The 20,815-nt window shown below is 58.0% G+C and overlaps 1 protein-coding gene across 9 annotated transcripts in view; it reads left to right on the forward strand.

Annotated features, from left to right (window-relative positions):
• NAV1 (neuron navigator 1) overlaps window positions 1–20,815 on the forward strand; it is a 308,029-nt gene that overhangs the window by 231,658 nt on the left and 55,556 nt on the right. Inside the window, exon 1 of one of the 9 annotated variants that reach the window (XM_048827112.2) lies at window positions 17,241–17,415. The exons of the other annotated variants lie outside the window; for them this stretch is intronic. Coding sequence (XP_048683069.2) covers window positions 17,270–17,415 — 146 coding nt within the window. The 5' untranslated portion in view covers window positions 17,241–17,269. Of the gene's footprint in view, window positions 1–17,240; window positions 17,416–20,815 lie in introns of those variants that run through there. 9 annotated transcript variants of the gene reach the window in all.

Raw genomic sequence — 20,815 nt, forward strand, 5'->3', positions numbered from 1 at the left:
TTGCCACACACAAGTTCAGGAATCTTTTCCTCCTTGCTACAGGTTTCCACACCCTCAGTAGGTAACACAATCACACACCTTCATGCTCTCCTTGTGCCCTGGCTAGGATCTCACCCTGATTAGACAGAGTTGCTCCACCCTTTCCAACAACACACTAGCAACAGGCAAAATACAAGCACCAGAATTGTCTGGTCTCTGGGATTTTACATAAACCCTAACTGGATGCGACCTAGTTACAGGGCCATTCTCCCGAGCAGACAGAAACTTAGGACCCTTCCCTTCCTGGGCTTTAGCTGAATCCAGAACCAGCTCTGAGACAACTGCACGACCCTCAACCATCACAGGCTGAAAGGCCCCTTCTGTCTGCTCCACAGACCAAGAAGAGCCGGACACACTTCCTCCTTTACCAGACACACAGGTTGGGATCTCTTTCCCCTTGTCCCAGCACACAAGGCTGGTCACAGACAACTGCTTGGAGATCAGGGTAGCTCCCTCCATAGGCAAGTCAATACCCCTGACAGACAGAGACCCATTTCCTTCACTGTCCCAATTCTCCACCCAGCTAACAGGTAAGGTCCAGGGACACTCATCTTCCACTCTCCTCGCCTTCCCACCCTGCTGACTAGACACAGCCATCAGCTCACAAGGCTGCCTAGGCTCATCCAAACTTTCCTTACCAAGCACCTTGCCACTCCCCACAGATCCCCTGCCCTGCCTGTGTCTCCCCCCACTCAGCTGGGGTCTCAGCTCCCACTGTGCTCAGCGCTGCCCTTGCTGTCCCAGTGGGGGCAGGCCACTGCTTTCCTCAATGCATCAGAGCCAGCGAGAGTCCCCACTCTTGTGTGCAAGGGGGCAGGGAGCATCTCTCTGTCCCACCCAGCCCCAGGGGTCTGGTTACAGGCAGGCAGGTAGCCTGAGCCTAGCGGCTCCTCCCTGCTGCCAGCCAGGTCATCTGCATTTTCACTGACCATTTCCCTCTCCACCGATTGGTTCCCTGGATTCAAATTCAAACCCTCGGCAGTTACAGGAGCAGGGCCTGGATCCTGTCCCAAAGAGACACAGTCACCCCACAACAGGGTCTCGCAGCTGGTGTCCTGGAGCACCCCAACGACCAGCCAGCCCCACCCCTCCTGGGTCTGCACGGGGATCTGGGCCATAGGCAGGGCGAGGGGCTTCGTCCCTGGGACCCTCACCCAGCTCACACAGCCCCTCAGCATCTGAGGCTGCACCACCCGGGGCCTGACACCAGTTCTCTCTGTCCCAGGATCTCGCCACCCCAGGAATGTCTCCCCATTGACCATCCCCTTCCGCTCCCACTGGGGGTCCGAGGGGCCTGGCCCCAGGAAACTCCACACAGACATATAGGTCAGGAGTGGGAGCGTGTCCACCTCCCCACCCATCTGGCTGATGGAGTCTGTGGCCTTGGGACCCAGCAAGGGAGCTAGACACCGGGGCTTTTCCGCAGGGTCCCCCTGGTTCAAATCGCCAGCCTGCTCAAAGGCAGTGAGGTGGGCATCCACACACCCCCCCTCCTTAACTAGGGGCAGCAATTTAGTCTCGAGGTTCCCTGCGGAACTGGCCCCCCGGGGTCTATCCCCACTCACCCTGGGGAGGTCCCCTAGGCCTCTCCGCTCCCCCACTGCCAGTTCATGCTGCTGCTGCTTCTGCAGCTCTTTCTCGGGCTCTTGCTGTCTCCCACGGTCCTCTTGCTCTCTCGGACTCAGCTCCAATCCCGTCCGTCTCGATCCCCCGATGGGGAACCCGATCGTGAAGACCCTCGTCTGGTTGGGGACAGGAGTCTTGGGGATGCCTGACTCCCACTCCAGCTGCTCCCAGATCCTGCTATAGCCCCAGTTGGGGTCAGGAATCTGTTCCTTAGAGCGGTCATCCTCCTCCAGCTGCACGATTAACTCTGCTTTGGTGAACTTTCCAAAGTCAACCCTCTCTTTCTGCACAGGGTTACAATGTCCTTCTTAAGGAGACAGTGACAGGCCGTCACTCCGCTCTTCCCAAGTTGTTGTGGACTCACAGGCCCGTGTGTTCTCAGCTCCCCACGGTTTCCAGGGAGAACCCCTAGTGTGCCAGCCCTTCTCAAGGTCACCACCTCTTTGCCAGGGTCGAGCTGCAGACTCCTCCGCCCCTTGGACTGCTCGCTGCAATCCCCAGGGGAACCCTGTTACTGCAAAAGTCCTTCTCTCTCCCCGGGCCAAGCTGCAGGCTCCTCCGCCCCTGAGATTGCTCACTGCAGTCCCCAGGGGGACCCCATTACTGCACAGTCCTTCTCGCTGGTCACACACTCCCAGGGGTTAACCGCCCCCCGAAACCGCTCCTCTCTGAGTCTTCAGCACGTCTGGTCCTCGTCAATCCCCCTGCGTGTTACTGCTCCCCAGTCACTTACTGCAGGAAGCGCCGTCCACGGGGTACAGTACATCCCACCGCTGCCACCAGTTGTCACGGAGTCCCTGGGCGATGCTCTGGAACTGCTCCCCATGAAGCCAGTCAGGACTCTGGGGCAGTCGCCTTTCTGTGAGCAGCCTGTCTTCAGGACACACAGCTCACGCAGCTTCCACCTTCCTGGGTCTGACCTCGGAGCATTCAGCATCCTCTGCCCCTCTGTGTGCTTCCCACAGCCAGTCCGCTCAGGCGGGGTCCTGGGGAAGCCAGAGGGTCCGGCACCCCAACTCCGCAGTCAGACGTGACTCTCAGCCAGCCAGTAAAACAGAAGGTTTATTAGACGACAGGAACATGGTCTAAAACAGAGCTTGCAGGTGCAGAGAACAGGACCCCTCAGCTGGGTCCATTTTGGGGGGCAGTGAGCCAGACAACCCCGTCTGCCCTTCACTCCATGTCCCAGCCAGCCCCCAACTGAAACTCCCTCCCGCCCCTCCTCCTCTGGGCTTTGTTCCTTTCCTGGGCCAGGTGGTCACCTGATTCCTTTGTTCTCCAACCCTTCAGCTCTCACCTTGCAGGGGGGGAAGGGCCCAGGCCATCAGTTGCCAGGAAACAGGGTGTCGGCCATTCTCTGTGTCCAGACTCCTGCACACACCTGCCCTCTAGGGCTCTGCAATGATCATACACCCTTACCCCACCACCTAGATACTTAAGAACTGCATAGGGGAAACTGAGGCACCCCCACAATATTCGGAGGAAACATTAAGAACAGGCCCACTTCGTCACACAGGGGCTGCGTGTCTGTGCGTGCGAAGAGGTGTGTGTGTCAGGATGTGTGCGCACGTGCGTGTGCAGAGCATGGCCGTGAGCTTGTGGAGGCGTGTGGAAGGACTGCAGTTGCTCTGCGGGTGTCCCGTGGTCAGCTGGGTGTCTGGGCACCTGGAGGACGTGGGTGACTGTGGGAGGGTTGTGTGTGGGAGTGCGGGTGTGTGCGGGTTGCGTAGCGGGGAGGTGTGGGAGTGGCATAGTGCGGATGTCCACGGGAGGGTGCATGAGGCTCCTGTATGAGCTCTTTGCTGCGGGCCCCCAGCCCCTCCCTGCGGTCTGTAGTGAGAGGAATGTGGCCGTTCCGTCTGTCCAGCCCTGGACATCTGTCCGAAGGCACTAAGCCAGCGCACGCTCTGGTGGTTAAGCAGCAGGGGGTGTTGCAGGCCAGCACACTCAGGCCCGCGGGATGGGACACCTATGTAGCATCTACCTCCTGCATGGAGGTTGATCCAGCTGGAGATTGTCCTGAGCCCAAAAAGCATGTCCTGCTTCCCCGACATCAGTGAGTGTCTAAAGGGGGATGGGTGCTAGATCCATCCACTGCGGGGAGCAGCTGGCCACCTGCCCTCTGGGAACACAGAGCCCCTTCCCTGGGGACAGCATCGGGCCCCTGGCTCCTAGCAGAGCCTGGTTTCCAGGGAGTCCTTGTGTGTGTGAGGTAGAGTCGGTCCTGGCTACACTGCCCTGGCAGCAGGCAGCGCCCGGATGGCGCGCGCCGCACTTTGCTAAATGCCGGCATTGTCAGCTCGCTCTCGGCGGAGGAGCCAGAGGTTTGGACCCCGTTTATGTCCTCGAGTTCCTAGAAGTGGCTTTGTCAGGCAGCCTCTTCCAATATAAACAGCGGGCATGGCTGAGGGGAGGGAGCGGGCAGCGGGGAGGCCTGGGCTAGCATTTCATGGCAGTGTGAAGGCTGGAAGTGATTTGGGAAGCCCGCCCCGCTGGTTTTGACGCCCAGCTGCTCGGCGAATCAGGAGAGCCCCCCTCCAGGGCTGCTGGAGCACTTTGATGTGCAGATGGAAAATCGCAGCCCTGAGATCCTCCTCTGGGAGTCTTCCACCTAATGGGGAACAGTCCAGGGACAGCCCCCCTCTCCCATAACACGATCTGTCCCCCTGCCTTGAAAGCTCTGTCCCAGAGCACAACAGCTGGCTTGTCTGATTCATAAAGGTCTGTGCTTTCAGTCCGGGGCCTGCTAGAGGGGAGGCAGCTTAATCAAGTGGACAGACCACTGGAGTGGGAGTCAGGAGTCCTGGAGCCTGGTCCTCGCTTTGCCACTGGATGACATGATGCAAGTCTCTGTGCCTCGGTTTCCCCTTCTAACGTGCTTTGAGTTCTGTGGGTGGGAAGTGTCATTGTGACAGTAACAGTGCAGAGCCAGACCACTGTGTGCAGAGAGGAGTCTGAGACAAAAGCTTTGCTCCAGACAGCGGGGAAAGTGGGGAGATCTGGATTTCACACCCAGCCCCTTCTTATAACTGAACAAGCTAAACCCCTGGAGCTGCTCAGCCCTGAGCTTTGTGGGGAGTGGGCCTTGGCTGGGCTCTGCAAACGGTGCTCCCGGGACAGGACCCTCACTGCACTGTCCCTCTGAGCTAAGGAGGCAGCATGGGGCAATGCTGCTGCGGCACTGGGATGAAAGCACACATGCTGCTAGAGAGACTCCGGACACTGGCAATGCACACCCAATGCAGAGAGCCAGCAGGCCTAGGGTGAGAGTGGAGGAAGCAAGGGTTCCTGGGAAGAGCAGAGGAGAGAAAGGTGGATTCTAGTCCTGGATCTGCTGCTAATTTGTTGTGTGACCTTGGGCTGGACACCTCCCCTCGTGTGCCTTAGTTTCCCTGTCTGCAGATGGGAGTCGTAGCAGTGTGCTGGGAGGGTTGATTGGTTACGGTTTGCAAAGCACATTGAGATCCCTGGCTGGAGAGGGCATCGCTACACTCGATGGGGGATGGGCCCCGGGCGGCGTGGCTCTGCAGGATACCCAGGCTCCTGCTCTCCTGGGTGCTGGCTCTCCGCTGACCTCAGCAGTTCTGTGTGGCATTACAGCCAGGGCACATGGTTCAGATTTGCCGCTGACGTCATTGCCACAAGTGGGTAAGCACCGGGATCGTCTGGGCCTCCCCTCTCCGCCAGAGCTCTCCCCATGGAAATCAGACCCCGCTATTACTGCAGTCCTCAGCGGGGAGCTGGAGCGGGGCAGGGGGAAGGGAGAAGATGCTGCCTTCCCAGATGCCGTGTGAGTTTGGACTGCTCAGCACAGAGAGACAGGCTAGCACAGGCTGGAGCAGCTTCCTGGGACAGGAGTGCTCCTAGGAGAGTGGGGATTTTGCTCTGGAGCAGGGGAAGGCAGATCCCCAGGGCGGTGTTGACCAGGCCTGCATGTCCTCTCTGGAAAGACAGGGATGATACGCTCCAAGGTGGTGGGCTACACATAACCACCGGCCAGCGTCTCTGTGGGAACAGTCGTGAGCCCACAGGCTGGGGGTGGGATCCAGCAGCACCCTGTCAGCGCTAGCAGCTGGTTGGGATCTAGGATCCAGGTGGCATGTGGGATCCAGTGGGGATGGAACAGAGGATTCCCTCAAGTAGGCCTGGGGTCTGGGATGTTGGGGCGAGAGAGCTAGCGAGGTTGACACCAGCTGGGGCAGGGATAGGGGCCCAGGCAGGGAAGGGATGAGAGCTGTGGTCTGGGACTGGAGATCCCACTGGGGCATGGCGAGGCCTGACTCAGAGACCATGTGTTAGAGTTATGACAGCAGTGATAATGGCAACTGTGGCAGGGCCTGGAGGCTTCCTCAGACTAAGGTGGCCTAACAGACAGAGTGCTGGACAGGGATTCAGGAGGCCTGGGTTCTATTCCCAGATTTACCACTAGCCTGCTGGGACAATCACGTCACCACTTTTTGCCTCAATTTCCCCATCTATAAAGTGGGGATAGTGGGACTGGCCTCCTTTGTGAAGCACTTTGCGATCTCCTGAGAAAGAGTGCTGTCTAGGAGCCGGGTGGTATTATTGTGCTGGGCCCTCTGCAGAGTCTCTGCCCCACAGAGCTCACCCTGCAAGGTGACAGTCCCTGCATGCCGTTCCCTCCTACCCTTACTCACGTGCAGGCCTGGTAGCAGAAGTGGCTCTGGAGGAGATGATGATAGACTTGCCGATAAGCAGGCATTTTGCTGTAGGCGGCAGTGGGGCAGAAGGGGCCAAGGCCGCCATGGGAGAAGCAGGCATGTCCAGGGTCGCTGCATGAGATCCAGGAACAGCTAAGCACCACGCAAAGACAACAGGCATGCCGAGAGCTTAGCTTGTGTCACAGGGGCTGACGCACAGGACAGCTGGGACTGGCTGCTCTGTGGTGCTTAGCCCCAGACCTAGGCCACAGTCAGGGAAACAAAGCGTTCTGTCCCTGGCACACGGCAGGGCCTGCCACTGTTCTTTGGTGGACACAGGACAAACCACAGCAGCCCGAGCGGGGAGTCCGGCTCTTCTCCACGCGAGAGGGACTGGCTGTCTCAGAGCTGGGAGGGCAGCGCCGGCTGCTGAGCGTTTGAGGTTGCGTTGCGGATGTGATGCCGTTAACAAAGACCTCTAACGAGCGGCTGATGGGGGAAAAAGGCCAGCCCTAGCCGTGGGATCAGGCCCTCGTTGGGGCTGGGGCTGGAGAACGCGGGTGTGTTTGTTTTTCCTCCTTCCCGCGGAAGGAAACCTGGGGTTCTGGCAGAGCTCGTCCCCAGAACGATTCTCTAATTGGCTTTGAGGGCTGGGCGGAAACAAAGTGGCAGGTTCATGAGCTCTGACAACCAGACTCTCTCCCCCTTTCCCAGAGCTCCACCCCCCCAACACAAATATTGATTTATGACACTGTTTTGCTACCCAGTTAAGTGAAAGTAAATGGGAAGAGAGGAACGAGCCCAGGTGGCTGAGAGACGCACCACGCACAGCTGCCGGGGTCCTGTCCCGAGCAGGAGCTGCTGCCCCCAGGAAGTTTTCCTTTCCGCTCTTTGCTTCCCAAGCAGGGCCTTCAGAGCCCGGTGCAGTCACATCGGGGAGAGGAGCAGAATTCCCTGGCGAGTGGCACAAATGATCTCCCCCGTCAACCCTAAAAACAGGGGTCCTGGAAGGCCTGCTGGCCTGAGACAGGACCAGGACGCCTCTCCACGGGCCACCAGTGACCTCACTGAGCTGAGACATTCAGTCCCGGCCTTTCTCCCGTGGGCTAAGGGAGTAATGCATCGCCCCCGGCAGCAGGTGCTTGAATTCGCTAGGGGCAGCCACTAGAGGGAGACACTTAGCCAGTGGGCGACTTGTCCGCTCCTCCCGTGGCAGGGTGAGGAGGTGGAGCTAAGCCTCCCCAGCAGGTGCCTGCCCCCCTCTTTGCAGGGATTGCCAAGGGACGAGACGTGCAGGGCTTGTGTGCGAGTGCACATCCTCCTCACTCCTGGGGACAGATCCCCGCCGGGGGGCGAGGTGGAGGAGAGATCCTCTCCTGAGTGCCATGAGTGGGGTAGTCGTGCTGTTCTCCGGCCACTCCCAGTTTCATCACCGATTGCAGGAGAGCTGATATCCTGATGTTCCCTGTGGGGCACAGGAACATACACAGTGGGGACAGTGATGAAGGACCCCTTTGCTCATGCCTGGCTGCGATGCTATCCAGTACCATGGCCCATAGGCACCAACTTCCCCTCTTCCCCGTGGGTACTCGACCCCCCGTTCTGTCCCCGCCCCTGCACCACCTCTTTTCACCCCTGCCCTGCCCCTATTCCAACTCCTTCCCCAAATTCCCGCCCCAGCTCCACCTCTTCCCCGCCTCCTCCTCTGAGCGCGCTATGTTTCCACTCCTCCCCCTCCCTCCTGGAGCATGCTAATGCTGCCAAACAGCTGTTTGGCGACGGCAGGGTGGGAAGCACTGGGAGGTAGGCAGAGGAGTGGGGACGCAGCACGCTCAGGGGAGGGGGAAGAGGAGGAGGAGGTGGGGTAGGGGAAGGGAGCTTGGCTGCCAGTAGGTGCAGAGCACCCACTAATTTTTCACCATGGGTGCTCCAGCCCTGGAGCACCCATGGAGTCAGCGCCTATGCCATGGCCCAGTTCCAGCTCTGTGTCCCAGTGGGACCCACCCATCAAAACATCTCCCCGGGGGAGGAGCTTTGTGGCAGGCAAGGACAACAGCTGCTATGTCCTAACACAGGGATGCCCAACCTATGGCCCCCGGGCCGTACACAGCCCACCTGAGCATTTCATAAGGCCCGCAGCCTGCTTCAATACATTATACTAACAGCCAATTCATTAGCGTTTTGTTGTCACGTTGGCATCATTTTAGTTTACACAAGTGTATAAACAGACAGTACTGTACATAGAAACCACCTATCTCAATACCTACGAAACAAGCTGAACTGAAAATATAAATCAGCACAGGGGACTTTCAATCTTATTAAAATATGTAGAATCTGTTTGGCCCACACAAGGTTGTGCTAAGGTTTATATAGCAGGCCAGACTGGGTCAGGGCCCACTACACTCAGAGAGCAGTGCCAACAATACACTAAGAAATCTGCCTTGACACTTAGCATCAGGGCTGGGCAGCAGACGGTTTCCCCATCCTACGAGGGTATTTGACATTTCAAAAAAATTTCCCAGCCCAAATTGGGATGAAAAATCGAAATCTCAAAAAATTTCGTGAAACAAAAATCCAGAGGGGAAAGATTGGTTTGGGTCCACGGAAACATTTCATTTGGGTAATTTCAAAATGGTTCATTTTGATATTGACCTTTTTTTACCTCTTTGTAAAGAAAATTTACCAACATTTCCAAACAAAAACCAGAAGTTTCACTCAAAACCTGTGAAACTTTTCAGTTTGAAAACATCAAAGTGGGGCATTTTGACAATATCAAAACTTTTTCAGCCAAATATTTTGCAAGTTGGGTGTCTCATCAAACCCAGCAATGTTTTGCAGACAGTTTTGGTTTTGACAAATCAACATATTTGTTCAGAAAATTCCTGACTAGTCCTCTTCAGGATTAGCCCATCGTTGTGGTACTGCAAGGAAATGGGGGGGGGTGTGTGTGGATAATGCAGCTAGGGGATGTAGTGCGAGCTGCTCAGCCATGTGTCAGACACCCAATACACGCACCAGCTAACAGAGATTCTCCTCAATTTGTCAGTGGTTTGGGAGCAGGCGGATCTGAGTTCAATTCTGGTGTTGCTGTTCGGTCCGGGGTGGGTCTGGATCTGCTACGTTTTCTAGGATAGCGCTGCACAGAGCCTGCCGGAATCAGAGCTTTAGGATCAGCCCCGCCATGTTTCCAAAAAGGCACCAACCCAGAGCAGAGGAATTTCTGCACCTCCCCCCACTGCCCTGGGGGCTGCTTGGGGATTTCACAGCAGTTTGCAATGGAGCTAGGACAGAAAGAGCCAAATCCCCTCCCTGGGGAGCATCAGTGATCACCCCTCCTTCCCCAAAGCACTAACAATTCCACTTGGCCAGCTGAGCTGGGGGTTTGAATCTGGTTGGCTCCCTCTCAGCCAATGGCCAGAGACAGGGACTAATGACCCCCCCCCCCGCCCTTCCCTCAGGCCACAGCCCCCCTAACCAGTAACAGGCAGGCACAGAGCAAGCCTGCTCCCCCCCTCCCCTCCGTACATCTCTCCAGCCCCTTCCCCGCCTGGCAGGATTTTTGAATGCAAACAAGACTTTATTAACCCTTTCGCTTCCTGAGTCCCCGAGCCCACCTCAAGCCGTGTGTTTGCTGCAGGGAGCATTGAACCCCTGGGTGCCGCTGCCACGTGGGGACCCTGCGCACCACATGGAGAAGAACTGGACCACTCAAGGACTGTGTCAAGAGGCAGTGGTACCCAGCGGATGGGTGATTGGAGTGGGAGTCAGGAGACCCCGGTTCTAATTCTAGCTCTGCCACTGACCTGATGTGGGACCTTGGGCAAGCCACTTCCCCACTCTGTACCTCAGTTTCCCCTTGTCTGTCTACAGGGATTGTCTCTCGCTATATGTCTGGCCAGCCCCTAGCACAATGGGGTTTCTAGGGGCTACTCTACTCGGGCAGCTTTTCAAAAGCACTGAAGGTATTTTGAAGTGCGAGGCCCGCTGACTCGCACTGGGACGTGTGCTCTTGGAAATTCCCTGCCTTGCGAACACACGTCTTTCTATGCCTGTGTTCTTAATGACTTGAGACGCTTTGGAAGTTTCTGATTTTGGCAGCTCAGATGTTTGGGTGTCCGGTTTGAGACACTCCAGAGTGTGTGAGGGCTCCTTTAATTGGGGGCGGGGTTTGATGCTTTTCAGAAACAGACAGAGACTCTAGACAGGGAGGGGGGCTCATCTTCCTGTACCAGTCATAGGGGCCATGTGGTCCAGTCTGAGGCCGTGGCACCTGTGAGGGCTGTGGAGGGGTCTGCACTGCCCGATGCACAACGATCCTCGGCATGTGGGGCATTCCCCGATTTGCCATTTTTGATAGTGCTCTGGGCTGCGTGAGATGTTTGTGTAGCATTGGCTGCATTCCAGCAGGCTCAGCATTTCAAGGCGTGTTTGTGTGTGTATCTCTATAAAGGCACAAACACACACACAATATGAGTGTCAGGCAGAGTTCTCCGCAAAGGCTCTTCATCTCAGGTCCATGCTGAACAGGTGTCCCCGACAGCACATGCCATGTGCCCCAGCTGTCACATACTTGCCTGGCAGCAAGGAGGCTTTGGAAATCCACCCTGGCTTCCGGCCCCCCAGCCAGTTCAGGCTCCTATCTCTGTGCCAGATCCTGGGGGAAGGGGCAATGTTCTGCCCAGAAAAGTTCCAGGTCTCAGGGGCAGATGGGGTGCACACACCCTTGCCAGCCCATGTTTCTAGCCCAGAGATTTGTCCTGCCTCTGCCTTGATTGCAACTGAGGTTACAGGGAGAAGGACCCAAGGGGAGGAGGGTTTCTGCCCCCCAGTGCACTGCAGTGCCCACTATGGCCTGTCTAGGCTTCTCAGGGAGCTGCATTCAGGCGGCCTGGGACGCGGAGGTTGTTCCAATGCAGGATCTGTTCGGGGGAGTGTGTGTGTTGGAACCAAAGGGCCTGGATTCTGTTCCTAGTTGCGCTGGTGTGAATCTTGATGTCTAGACCCTGCTCTCGCTCGCAGATTCTCTTTCCGAAGAGCAGAGGTGCATCAGCCCAGGTCCTGCAGCAGAATCAGCCAGGCTGGAAGCTGCAAGCCTCTGAGCTGCGGTGCTCTCCTCTCGCGAAGCTGCAGTGCAGGCCAGAGACTGGCCGCCTTCCTTTCTCTAGAATCCAATCCTCTTTTCCCTGCGACTCCAAATATAGCAGAGGGGTGTCCCTGGGGGCTCCCATGCCAGCCTCACCAACGCCCCCAGCTGAGATCCAGAGGAGTGGCAGCTCCTTGTGCGGGAGGGGATGCATGGCACACTATTAGCAGTACCCCTAGGAGTAACGGACAGCCTTTGGATGGGGGCTGCTGTCAGCAGATCACGGCTCATTTTCTGATTTCCCTGCAACTCCCCCACATGCCGGAGGAGATCGCAGCAGGCCCAGACTTTGGAAGGAGCAAGATCGATGGAGCTGGCTGATTTACAAGGCAGACAATGGGCTCAGCTCCTCACACTGGAGCAGAGTGGCACGTGGGCAGAATAAATAACTGCACCGTGGCTCGGGAGTCCTTTGGCACAAGCTGCATTGGCTCACCCCTCCCACCTCAGGACTGCCATTGCTCCGAACTTTGGCAAAGGAGCTGCCAGGCCAGGGCTCCCATTCTCCTTCCTTATCCTCGTGCTGCTAACAATGAGGGGGTTTCTTAGCATGGGGAGAGGCAGTGCAGTCCAGGAGACAGGCCTGGGACCCAGGAGTCCTGCATGCCAGGACCAGCTCTTGTTACTCACCTCCTGTGGGACCTTCAACACGTCACTTCCTTTCTCTATGCCTTAGTCTCCTCTGGTCTGTTTAGCCTGAAGCTGTTTGGGGCAGGGGCTGGCTGTCTCTGTGTTTGTGCAGTACCTGCACAGTGGGGCCCTGATCTCAGCTGGACTGTTATCGTCATATAAATTATACAAATCAATGCACTGGGCTGTGTTGGACTAACAAAGCCTCCTGTGTTACACATGGGGAAACTGAGGCAAAGACAGGTCAAGGACTAAGGCAGGGGTGGGAAAATTACGGCCAGTCACCATGGTATCTGAGGACCTGCCACGCCAAATCAATAACAACAGAACTAAGAGCATCTACACAGACGTGTGCCCCAGTTTAACTGACCTGGCTTTGAAAGTGGTGTGAAATTAAAATAGTGCCACTCTAAATGAGCACAAGGCCGATTCAGGAATTCAGCTCTGGGGAGTCACTGAGTTTGTCTACACAGCAAAAGAAAAAACCCGCAGTACCACATGTCAGAGCCTCGGTCAACTGACTCAGGCCCCGGGGTTTGCTCTGCTGGGCTAAAAATAGCAGTGTAGACATTAGGGCTAGAGCCCAGGCTCGGAAACCTAGCGAGGAAGGCTCTGAGACTCGGATCTTTCTTTTGCCATGTAGATGTACCCATTGAGACCAGCTGTTCGGTTTTCGGAGGCAGCAATCAGTTCTCATCACCATGTCAGGCACGTGAGTGAGTGACAGTCCAGGGTAGGTGGGTGTCCGGGTCTCCTTGACACCCAGCCGCCCATCACATTAGAAACTGCTGGAGAACTCTGCGAGCCCTGTGGGCTGCTAACGGGGCACCTGGTCCCAGCAGATCCGGGCCTGCCAATGCCCCATGTCGAACTCCTGGCTCTGAGACTGTCTCTAAGGTTCTGACAGCCTACGTTGTCATTTTAGCTCTGCCCCTCATGTGCTAGCCGTTGTGGGGGGTGAGGGGGGGAATGGAGCAGCCTGCCGGTGGGAGGGGAGGTGGTGGTGGAGGAGCCATATGTTATGGCAGGAAGAGAGACACAGCTCCGGGAGAATGTGAAGGGATGCAGCCCTTGTACAGAGTAATCTCTGGGAAGTCTGTGCTTGACTGGCTCCAGGCCTTGCGTGTCTGGCATATATAGTGGCTGGGTGGTGCATGCTGTAAACAGCCATATAGTTCACTGATCTGGTGGTTGTTGCATACAGTGAAACGTCTGGAGATAGGCTGCATACCGGGGGGGAATGTCCTTGAACAGGGTCAAGCGGTGGAGAAGCCTCCCGTGGGAAATGGCAGAAGCCCCATCATTTGAATCATTGTAACGCCACGTTATTGTGTGCTATGAAATGGCTTCCACCTTCCTCCCCAGAGATGGCTGCATTTTACTAGGGGGGAAAAGGAATTCTGGGCTGCTGCCCTGTGTAACAACTGCTATGTGATTCTTTCTTCCCTAAGTACTAGCTCTTGGGGAGAATTAAATGCATGAGAGATTTGGGTGACCCTTTGGCATGAAAGGTGCTGTAGGAGGCCATTAGAATTAAGAGACGGATGGATAAAGCCCTGGGAAATAGACCATCCTGCTTGCGCTTCAAGGGAGTTGCCTGGATGGGACCTGGTGTTTTTTTTCCCACCTCTATGACCTCCTTCATTTAGAGAAGACAGTGTGCCCTAGTGGACACAGCACTGCACTGAGACCCAGGCAACAGGTCCTATTCCCAGCTCTGCCATTGGCCTGCTTGGTGACCCTGGGCAAGTCACTTCTCGACCCCGTGCCCCCATCTGTAAAATGGGGACGGTGATCCTGCCCTTCTTTGTAAAGTGCTTTGAGATCTACTGGGATGAGCTAGGGATTATGATTAAGAGCTGCCTTAACACTTCGTGTGCCACTGTGTGGAGAATTTTCAGGAGCTGCATCCTTTCCGCATGGCCAGCCGCCCCTCGGAGGGATAGCAGGGCCACATCACATAAAGGAAATTGCACTTCCCTTTGGGCAAATCTGTGTCAAAAGGTGCCTGAATTAATTCACTAGAGTGGGTTCCTGGGCTGAGCCCCTGACCCACTTGAGACTGCACATACCTGCATGCTTGATGCACTAGCATGCTGCTGGCAAATAAGAACACGCTGCCTCTCTGAGCTGACAGCAGGAGCCCTGGCCTGGCCCTTCCTACTTTACTGCTTCACCAGACCCAGGAATAAACAAAGCAGAGACCCATTTACCAAGGAGCAGAGAGCCGCTGCTTAGGCAGAGGAAAACGGAGGAAGGAATTACTTATTTCCTAGCCCAGAGGGACCAGTTCTGCAGGGCTCGCAGCAACGCCTCTGCTAGTGCTGCAATTAACCCCCTCCACCCTGCTGCGAGCTCAACCTCCCCCATAAACACCTCCCCCAGGCAACAGATGAGCGTGCACACCCCTGCAGAGGACACAGCCTGGAGATCAAGGGTGCCTTTCTGCTCCATAAGGGCATGATCCCGCTCAGTGGGAGCCTTTTCATGGATGTTAATAGGCAGAGGCGGATTAGGGGTTTGTGGGGCCCTGGGCCAGAGCAAGTGGGGGCCCTTCTCCACCCCTTCTGCCTGCAGTCCCCCCACCCCCAGCGCTCCTGCCAGGGAGCTGGGTTGGGGCGCAGAGGCGTCCTCCGCTCCCCAGCAGCAGCACTGGGTAGGTGGGCAGAGCAGGGCAAGCCCCAGCACCCCAACTCCGGGCAGGCGGAGAGGGTCGGGGTGCCCATTTTTCCGGGGCCCCCAATTGGCCAGGATCCCACTGGCCCAGTGGCTAATCCACCACTGTTAATAGGAGCTGGATTGGGCCTCTGTAAGGCCAGGCAGAGCCACTGGAGCCAAGGGCAGCAGCTACCCCCACTGTCCCATCCCAGGTCCAGAATCTGCCCCCAGCTCTCTGCCTCTCCCCAAGCCGGGAAGCACCTGGGATCCCTTCCCGTTGGGAGGAGGAAAGTACATCCAAGTCCCCCCCTACACACACTCACAAATCTCCGCACAGCTGTTCCCATTGGTGTGAACAGGAGCTGTGTATGCCCTCCCACCATCACCTGTGCGCCCCACTTTGGAGATACAGGGTTGGGGGCAGTTGGGCAGTGGGGGGTTGTCAAAAGGGGGCTTATTTGAAACATGCTTCCTGGGACATCTTCTGGAGGGGGGCTCCAGTCAGTGCAGTTCAGCAGTGGGGGCTATGGAAGGGGCTGGCGGGCCCTTCAGATGCCTAACTCCCTGCGCCCCCGTGCTCACAAATGGCTCTCCCCAGGGAGCAGAGGCCTGGGAGGCACCAGTTTCTGATATAATTCAATGGCAACAATATTGTAGACACTGGTGGTCCACATGGGTTTTTATCTTCACAAACCCAGGATAGCAGACATCCTCTGTCCATCTCCTTCCTCACACCAAGGATTCCTCCTTGCTTATGGTTCCCTGACATGTCTCCCCTTGTGTCTGTCTCCCTTAGGCCCTGTCTAGGCTACAGCCCTGGCCGGGTCAGGGAGACTTGTTTACAGCACTTTCAGAAGTTGTAGTGTAACGGTGACCTCACTGGGACCAGTTCAAAGCCCTGAGCATCCCAAGGTGGTAGCCTAGCTTTGAGGACACAGATCCAGTGCATGGCCCCAAATCCTTGTGTACATGGGACCTCCGACTGCGCGGCTATGGGCACTGTATCAATGATTTTCAGAGATTTTCAGACAGTCCTGGCTGGCCTGGGTCAGAGTGAGCAGTGGGCTGCTCTGGGCACTGTTTGTCGGAGGTGCAAACGCTTTGGGGGGGGGGGGCTGCGAAGGCGTTGAAGATGGAAGGTACAATAGGAGCGTTAGCGTTATCAGAAGTGGGAGGCTGGCTGGATTTAACCCTTTCAGGACCATGTCACCCTCCAAACTGGCTCCCTGGAGGCAAGGGAAGGATTCCACCTGCCAGGCTGCATGCATCCGGCTCGTGGCCACATTATGCAGCGAGACACAGTGCCAAGGGAAAGGTGGAGACCCAGCCAGTTGGGTACTAGCCTAGGCTGTGGGAGGCCTGGGTTCAATTCTCTGATCTGCCATGCACCTCTGGTCGCTTAACCTCTCTGTGCCTTGGTTCCCCATTGACTTAAGTGGGGATCCTAGCACGGCTCTGCCTTGCAGGGGTGCGTGAGGATCAATGCAATAAGGATGGGGGGGGTGCTCCCATACTGTGGTAATAAGAGGCAGATCAGTACCTAGCTAGAGAGGCAATGATCCGAGCCTGGCCATTCATAGAATCATAGAATATCAGGATTGGAAGGGACCTCAGGAGGTCATCTAGTCCAACCCCCTGCTCAAAGTAGCCCCGCTCCCCAATTTTTGCCCCAGATCCCTAAATGGCCCCCTCAAGGATTGAACTCACAACCCTGGGTTTAGCAGGCCAAGGCTCAAACCAGGGAGCTATTCCACCCTTGAATAGTGAGGAAGGCAGACCTGGCCCGGGGGCGGGATGGGAGAGCCGCAGCAGCCTGCCAGTGGGTCAGACGCGGGGTACAAACGATAGCACTCCACGGAGCTGGGGGATTTCATGGGTGTTGAGCCCTCCTTTCTGAGTCGGCCAGCCCGGGCGTCGGCAATGGAGGCGTTTGGCGTGATTTAAAACCGGGAGCGTTCTTGCAGAATCCAGTCTGTGGGAGGGGGGCGGCAGGGTGACAGGGGTACCCCCAGGGCGATCCCCGCCACCCCTGTGCCCGCAACCCGGCCGCGCGGGGGGGGGGGGGTGCTGGATTGTGCCGCAGCCAGCTAAGGAAAGGCCGAGCGAAGAACAAAGCCCCCTGGCTCCCCGGGCACCCAGAGACCTGCTGCCCCGGGACATGCCCGACTTTCCCGGCGCGGGGCCCCCCGAGGCGCTACGGCTCTTTCGTTGCGTGCCCTGCGCCCCAAGGCAGGAGACTCTTCAGCCAGGGTGCAGCCCGGGCTCCCGCGGGCTCTCGCCGGGCTGCTCGCGGTGGGAGCCGCCGGGCGGGTGCCCGGTGCCGCGGCGGGGGCTTTGCCTCGGCGGCGGCCCTTTGTCTGCCGTACCTGCGCCGGGTGTGAAAGGGGCCGCTCCGGGGCGGGAAAGGGGCGCTGCGGCTTTAAGGAGCCAGCCGCGGAGAGCGAGGGGGGCCGGCGGGGGAAGGAGGAGGGACCGCGGGCAGGGGCCTGGCCCTGGCTGGCTGGCTGCATGGATGGGGCTGCTCCCCGGGAGCCCGAGCGAGGCGCGGGGCGCCGGCTCCCAGGCGGGCTCGCTGCGGCGCCGGGCAGGGGCGGCGATGCTGCATGTCCCGCTGCAGGGCTCGGGCCGGGCGCTCAGGACGGGGCATTTGGCCAGCAGGTAACGGGGGAGCCGGGCTGGGGCTGCGGGGGCTCCGCGCCCCCTGCGCATCCCGCTGCGCCCGGCCACTGCAGGAGGAGGAGGGGGGGGCCCGTCCCCCCCGTCCGCCAATTCGGGGTCGTGCGGGGTGACAAGGGACGGGGGGTGGCAGCGTCGGGCTGAGCTCTAGCAGGGCGGGGGGGGTTTACTATGACAGCCCCCCCCATGTGTGCGCTCCGGGGGTCGCGGCGCTGGGGGGGGCATGCGAGGTGTTTGCAGCTGTGCTCGGCAGGCGGGGTTGGTGCCCCCCCCCCCATCGCCCTGTTCACTATTCTGGTTGAAACCGTGGCTCGTTGCTGAGCTGGAAGCCGGGCAGTGGCCCCTGGGGGCGCGTCCCGTTTTGTGGGGAAACGGCCGCATTTCCCCAAGTTTTTCTTCCTTTCTGATTAATTAATTTTATATTCAGCCGGGCGGAAATATTCACCGGTTGGTTTTGGCCTCGTTTGAAACCAGGCGTGTCGGGAAACAAGCAAAAAAAAAAAAAAAAACCCTCACCGGGGAGGAAGTTGCAAATATTTTCTTTGCAAAATCTGCAGAGATGCACGCACCCATCATTGCACGCCCCCGCCCCCCCATCATTGCAGCCGTGGACTCCGGGGTCTAGGCAGCCTCTCTGCCTGTTTTATGCAGCGGGCTCGATGCTTCCCTTCCCTGGGAGCGTGTTTGGGTCCGGCACGTAAGCGGTGCTTTCTTCCCCGTGCTTCCTGCGAAATGCAAGAGCTCAGCAACTTGCACGGCAAAGGTGCTGGCGGGGGGCGGATTTGAACGGGCAGGCAGAGCCCCTGGCGTGCGGCGAGCGAGCAGCGCGAATGCAGGCAGCCCGGCGTTGCAAACCGGGGGGGGGCTTTGCAACTGCTGGGGAGGGGAGCGAGCTGCGTTGCTGCATGCATGTTCTGCAGGCAGAGCTGCCCCAGCCAGCTGGGCCGGGCGGGGAGGTTGGGAAAGCCCCTGCAGAGAGGGTGTGAGAGCTGCGGGTTTTAAACTGCCAATGGAGAGGCACTAGAGGAAGAGAAGGAGCCGGGTGCACTGGGCAGGGAATTGCTCCGAATCGCTCCCGGGAGAGCTTTCCGGCGACCTGGCAATCCGATCTTGCTGGGGGGTCGCTCCCTGATCCGTCTCCGGGGCAGGGGGCCGGGCCGGGCTCAGCGGCGGTTGCCCGGGATCCGCGTGGCTTTGCAAACAAAGCTGCAATTGACAGGCCACCAAACCCTGCACCCCGAAAAGCCCTGGCAGTCTGCTTCCGGCCCCTGCCTGCGAAGGGGGCTGGGAGGGTTGGGCTGAATCACATGGCCCCGAGGTCCCACCTAATCCGTCCCTCCAGGGCTGGGGCAGAATCGAGCCCTGCAGGGCTTTGTCTAGACTAGTTTGAATTCAGGAGTTAGACTTTGCCTCCTTGCCAGAGAGCGTCACCCAGTGCTTCCCAAGTGGAAATTAATGGGCACCACACCCCTCTGCTGGGATCAGAACCTGGGGCTGGCAGTTCGGTGCCCGGGGTGAGAACCCGGGGCTGGCAGCTCGAGGCTAGAGCCTGGGTCAGAAGCCAGGCACTGGCTTGTTTTGGCTTGGGATGTCAGTCAGGGACCAGTGGTTTGTGGTGGGGTGAAGGCTCGCGCCTGGCAGCGGTGGCCGCAGGAGATCATACCCAGGCCCAGTCCCTGCACGCTCCCTCTGTGTGAGACTGCCCTGAGCGGAGCTGGACCGGCTCCCTGGGCAGGTTTGTTCTGGGCCCGCAGGCGGTGAGCCTGCCACATGCCTTGCCCACCTCCCACCCGCTTCCCAATCTGTGGGTGTGCTCGTACCTAAAATCCAAACCCCAGATCCTGCAGGAGTCCGCAGCGGACGCAGGTGCTAACCTGTGCTGTGCAGGGAGCAGGGGGGCGCTTGACAGCCCTGACTGCACACCTGTATCCTTTAACCAGCTGGCCACTAACTTCCTGCCAATCACCAGCTCCCACCCAGCAGTCACTGGGCCCTTGCACTGCTCAGAGGGGTCCTTTCTGCCTCCCAGCGCCCCCTTGCCGAGGGTGCAGCAGGCCCTGTGCTGAGCCTCTCGACAAGGGGCTAAGGAAGTGAGAGTGCTGATCACCGCTAATTCTCCAGGAGATGGGGAGGGGCTTTGAACCAAGTGCTAATGGCCTGCGAATGGTGCTTCTCACATCTGGAGGTCACTGGCCTTGAAGCCCGCCTCCTGGCAGCAGGGATTCCCACTGCGAACTGCCGCAACCCCCACCCCCGCAGAGGGGCAGCGTAACATGAAGCACTTCTCTGCAGCCTGCCCTGGCAGGTGGTTAAATATTTGCCCTTTGAGGCAGCCTCTGAAGGGAGGAAGTGGGCACCTGGATGGGGAAGTGGCCGCCCATGCACACAGGGGAATTCTCCTTCCCAGCCTCCAAGGGTTCGGTTTGAGCAAGGGGTCCTGGTTAGCTCTGCAGGCCCGGGTTCCCCCAGGGCTGTAGCTCTGTTTCTGGAAGGCAGGGAGGTTGAGTTCCTCTCCCCAGAGGCGTGCTTCCTTGGACACCAGGAACAGGTGGGACTGCTCTTTGGCGGTGAAGGAATTGTCCTACATCATCAGGATTGGGGTAAGTCTAACAGACAGACCCCCTGCTCTGCCCTCCCCGGCTAGGAGCCAGCACTCCGGTTCTGAGCTCTCTCTCCAGTGCTCCTGACCCCTTTTACTGGACAGCGAGGCTAATGGCAGGAGGGCTGCATTTGAAATTGCTGGTAGTGTGGCCGACAGAGCCATGGGCAGATCCAGGTGTGGTCGACTACAGCTCAAGCAGCTCATCATTCTGTACTCAGGCCAAAGAGCTCTCAGCCTCCGACCTAGCTGGGTCCTTGGGGCTGGAGTTCCCTTCACCAGCCAAGACCTAGAGACAAGCAGTTGGCCCATGTCCCTCTTCCTAGCCACCTCCCTGATGGCCAGTGCCTGGTCCCATTGGAGCCACAAGCAACGTTCCCGCTTACTTCAGTAGGACAAGGATGTGGTCTCAGGGAACCTTGTGTTGCACCCCCAAAGGTCACCAGAGAGGTTTGAACCCAGGGTTTTCAGCACTAACAGCACAAGCTTCTAGCCCTTGAGCTGAAGGAGTAACTCCTCTAGCTAGTAGTAGACACATATATAGACTAGCCACTAGTTGTGTTGCTCCCGGAAACAGGATAGGGTTTTGTGTGTCTAATAATAACAAATAACAATGGGTCTCTTGTCTGACCCCCACCATCAGACCGTCCCATGGGGGAGGCTCATGTTGCTATCCCCATTTTACAGCAGAGGAAGACTGAGGCCCATAAAAACCGAGTGACTTGACCAGAGCTAGGAACAGAGCCCCGGCCTCCTGGCCATGGAGGGGCCCTGCTCTACCCC

This window comes from Caretta caretta, chromosome 21, assembly GCF_965140235.1.
Source record: "Caretta caretta isolate rCarCar2 chromosome 21, rCarCar1.hap1, whole genome shotgun sequence".
NCBI classification, from domain to species: domain Eukaryota; kingdom Metazoa; phylum Chordata; order Testudines; family Cheloniidae; genus Caretta; species Caretta caretta.